Below are 3,546 nucleotides of genomic sequence, written 5' to 3'. Positions count from 1 at the left end.
GAGTCTTTCTACATGTAGAAAAATGCATATATTTATTACCCTGCACAAAACTAAAGTCCATGTGGATCAAAGACCTCAACATAAAACCAGACACACTAAATCGGTTAAAAGAAAAAGTGGGGAATAGGCTAGAATTCATTCGTACAGGTGACAACTTCCTGAACACCAACAGCACAGGCACTAAGATCAACAATCAATAAATGGGACCTCATAAAACTGAAAAGGTTCTGTAAAGAAAAGAACACTGTCATCAGAACAAAACGACAGCCTACAGACTGGGAAAGGATCGTCACCAACCCTATATCTGACAGAGGGTTAATATCCAGAATACATAAAGATTGTAGAGTTTTAATAGATACATTACTTACTAAAATTGACAATGCAGCCAGTCCTGATGAGACCTGATAGACTAGCATCAGAGGGAAGGGGAAGAGGACCTTGCTTATCAGTGGACTTGGGAAGGGGCATGGGAGGAGAAGACAGAGAGAGTGTGGGATTGGGAGGGAACAAAGAAGGGGGCTACAGCTGAGATACAAAGTGAATAAATTGTAATAAATAAAAATGAAAATAGAAGATATGAATAATAGTAAAAAAATTGACAGAGGAAAAATTTATTGAAAGCATTTTAATTTCTGATTTTTATTTAATAGACATTTCTCCAAATTAAGGTACAAATTAGTAATAAATAGAGGCCATATAGGAAGACAATATAGCCAGTCCTAATGAGATCTGATAGGCTAGAGTCAGATGGAAGGGGAGAAGGACCTCCCCTATCAAAACACTGGAGGAGGGGCATTGGAGAAGAAGAAGAAGGAAGGGCAGGATTGGGAGGGGACATGATGGGGGTTACAGCTGAGATACAAAGTGAATAAACTGTAATAAATAAAAAATAAATATAAAAATATCAACAAAAACAATACAAAGGAAACAAAAAAAGAAAATACCTATCTTTGGATATCATCTTCAAAATTTAGAAATTATAATGCAATATATCAATTTGCACCAAATTATGATTAAAATACTTAAGATATTTTAAAATATAATATCATCTAATTAAGTTAAAAAATTACATGTTCTCCATTAACATGCTTGTACAAGAGAATGTTTTTCAGCAAAATTCCAATTGCTTGGCAAATTTTTATATTATGACTCATAAGATTTATAAATATTTTTTGATTAATTATTCAAGATTCCTCAGAAGTGATCTTTCATCTTGAAAAAATATTTACCTTTTTTAAAATGAAATTTGACTTCATTAGGAAAACCTCAATTATTTTATGAAATAATTATTAGTTTTTTGTTTTTTCCAGGTTGTTTTTTTTAATTTTTTATTAATTACACTTTATTCATTTTGTATCCCCCATAAGCCCCTCCCTCCTCCCCTCCTGATCCCACCCTCCCTCCCCTTTCTGCATGCATGCCACTCCCCAAGTCCACAATGCAGCCACTTTTGATGAGAACTGATAGACTAAGATCAGAAATAATTATTTTTTATCTGTCCTTTACAATGTGCAAAATAGTTTAATTAGTTTGTTAAATGTAGCAAGTTTCAGTTGAATGAACATTCAGAACATAAAATGTTACAAGAAGAGAATTTATCTAAACACATATAATTTAAGATTCTGGTATTGAAAAGATACTCATACTCATCGGTTAGGAAAACATGATGAAATAGAAGAATACATAAGCATCTGGAGAGGAAAACTTAATGTGCCTTAAATACTCAGTGAATGAAATGGCTCAGATGACAACTGCAATAGAAAGTTGCTGTACAGCTTACTCCTCATGTTTCAATGAAATACTATTTATATCTAAACCTTGTTTTGCAGAAAACAAAATCTATGAAGCACATGTTTGAAAGAGTCCTTCACCTGCTGGTTCCTTAGGGTGTAGATAAAAGGGTTTAGCAAAGGGGCCACAGAAGTGTTGAGCACAGCCACACCTTTATTTAAAGTCACCCTTTCCTTGGCTGATGTTTTCATGTACATGAAGATACAACTTCCATAAGTAATGGAGACCACAACCATGTGGGAGGAGCAGGTGGAAAAGGCCTTTCTCCGTTGTTGAGCTGAAGGGAACTTTAAGATGGTTTTGATGATGAGTGTGTAGGAGAGGATCACTAAGATCAAGGTGATGGCAAGTGTCATTACAGCTAAGACAAAAGCCATCCATTCTATTAAACGTGTGTCTGTGCAAGACAGCTGCAGGACAGGAGACGTGTCACATAAGAAGTGGTCTATTGTTTTGGAGGCACAGAAATCCAGTTTGAGTCCCAAGAGCAAAGGAGGGAAGATGACTAAGAACCCGGTCACCCAGGAGCTGAGGACCAGCAGGTGGCACACTTTGCTGTTCATGATGATGGGGTAGTGCAGTGGTCTGCAGATGGCAACATAGCGATCATAGGACATGGCAGCCAGGAGGTAGAATTCAGTGACTCCTATTAAGAAGAAAAAGAATAACTGAGCTGCACAAGCATTGTAGGTGATTGTTCTGTCTCCTGTGAGAATGCTCGTCAAGAACCTGGGGATGCAGACTGTGGTGAATGCAATTTCCAAGAAGGAGAAATTCCGGAGGAAGAAATACATTGGAGTCTTGAGGTGGGGATCCAGCAGGGTGAGGAGGATGATCACTAAGTTCCCCATCACGCTCAAGATGTAATTGAAAAACAGAAACAGGAAAATCAGGATTTGTAGCTGAGGGTCATTGGTCAGTCCAAGCAAAATGAACTCTATCTCCACAGATTGGTTCTTCATTTCTGTTTTGTTCTAACAAATCTATAGAAGATATTAAACTAAAATCACATCTAAGAAAACATTTCTTTATTCTTGGCCATAGGCAGTTTCATATTCTTAAGTTCAACCAATGCATGAATACTTTTCTTAATCAGTTTCCATTCTTCCCATAAACATTTCACCATCCACATTACTAGGTGTGAAAGTACTGACTCTTCTCATGTGCAGACGTGAGTCAGTGCCTGTTCCGTTTACTAGAATTCCGTTTACTAGAGGCATGTTAGTAATTTGAAACATGGCTTTTCCGTTTCTTGTATATTCATCTCTATCTTTCTTTTAAATATTTTTCCAAGGGCTTATTCAAATTTAACAATGGTTAATCTCATTAATATCTCAAATTTACTTTGCACCTAATGAAAAAATGATTTTTATGAAATGCTTTTATTCACAGTGGCCTCAATAACTAACAACAAGGCTGTAATGTGAATAAAAAATGTTTAAAAATAAATAACAATCCTATTCTGTTGGGCAGGATTTTACACACGACAGAAGAGAAATTTTCACTGACAAAATTAATTGTAAGGGAGGTATTTCTAAAACAGTAGTCAGGTAAATATTCACAGTAAGAAAGATGACGGCCACTCATTGTTAGAACCTTGAAAGTAACTGAAATTCAAAGAGATAGCACAGGCCTCTAGAATGCGTCATCAATGCTCTTGTCTATAGGAAACAGTGTTTGTGAGGTATAGTTTCTCACAGCTACCTTTTGGCTCAAATAAGACTGAATGGCAAAGAAAGATCAGTCAGGAGAAAT

General features: G+C 36.2%; 1 protein-coding gene across 1 annotated transcript; it reads right to left on the bottom strand.

The window, feature by feature from the left end:
• Window positions 1-1,808: 1,808 nt before the first annotated feature.
• Window positions 1,809-2,753, bottom strand: LOC132655368 (olfactory receptor 6C6-like). The gene has a single exon (XM_060388379.1). The coding sequence runs from the start codon at window positions 2,751-2,753 to the stop codon at window positions 1,812-1,814; it is 942 nt and encodes a 313-aa protein (XP_060244362.1). The 3' UTR covers window positions 1,809-1,811.
• Between the last annotated feature and the right edge of the window lie 793 nt (window positions 2,754-3,546).

The sequence above is a fragment of the Meriones unguiculatus genome, chromosome 7 (genome assembly GCF_030254825.1).
Source record: "Meriones unguiculatus strain TT.TT164.6M chromosome 7, Bangor_MerUng_6.1, whole genome shotgun sequence".
Lineage (NCBI taxonomy): Eukaryota > Metazoa > Chordata > Mammalia > Rodentia > Muridae > Meriones > Meriones unguiculatus.
This window is presented reverse-complemented; position numbering and strand designations above follow the sequence as displayed.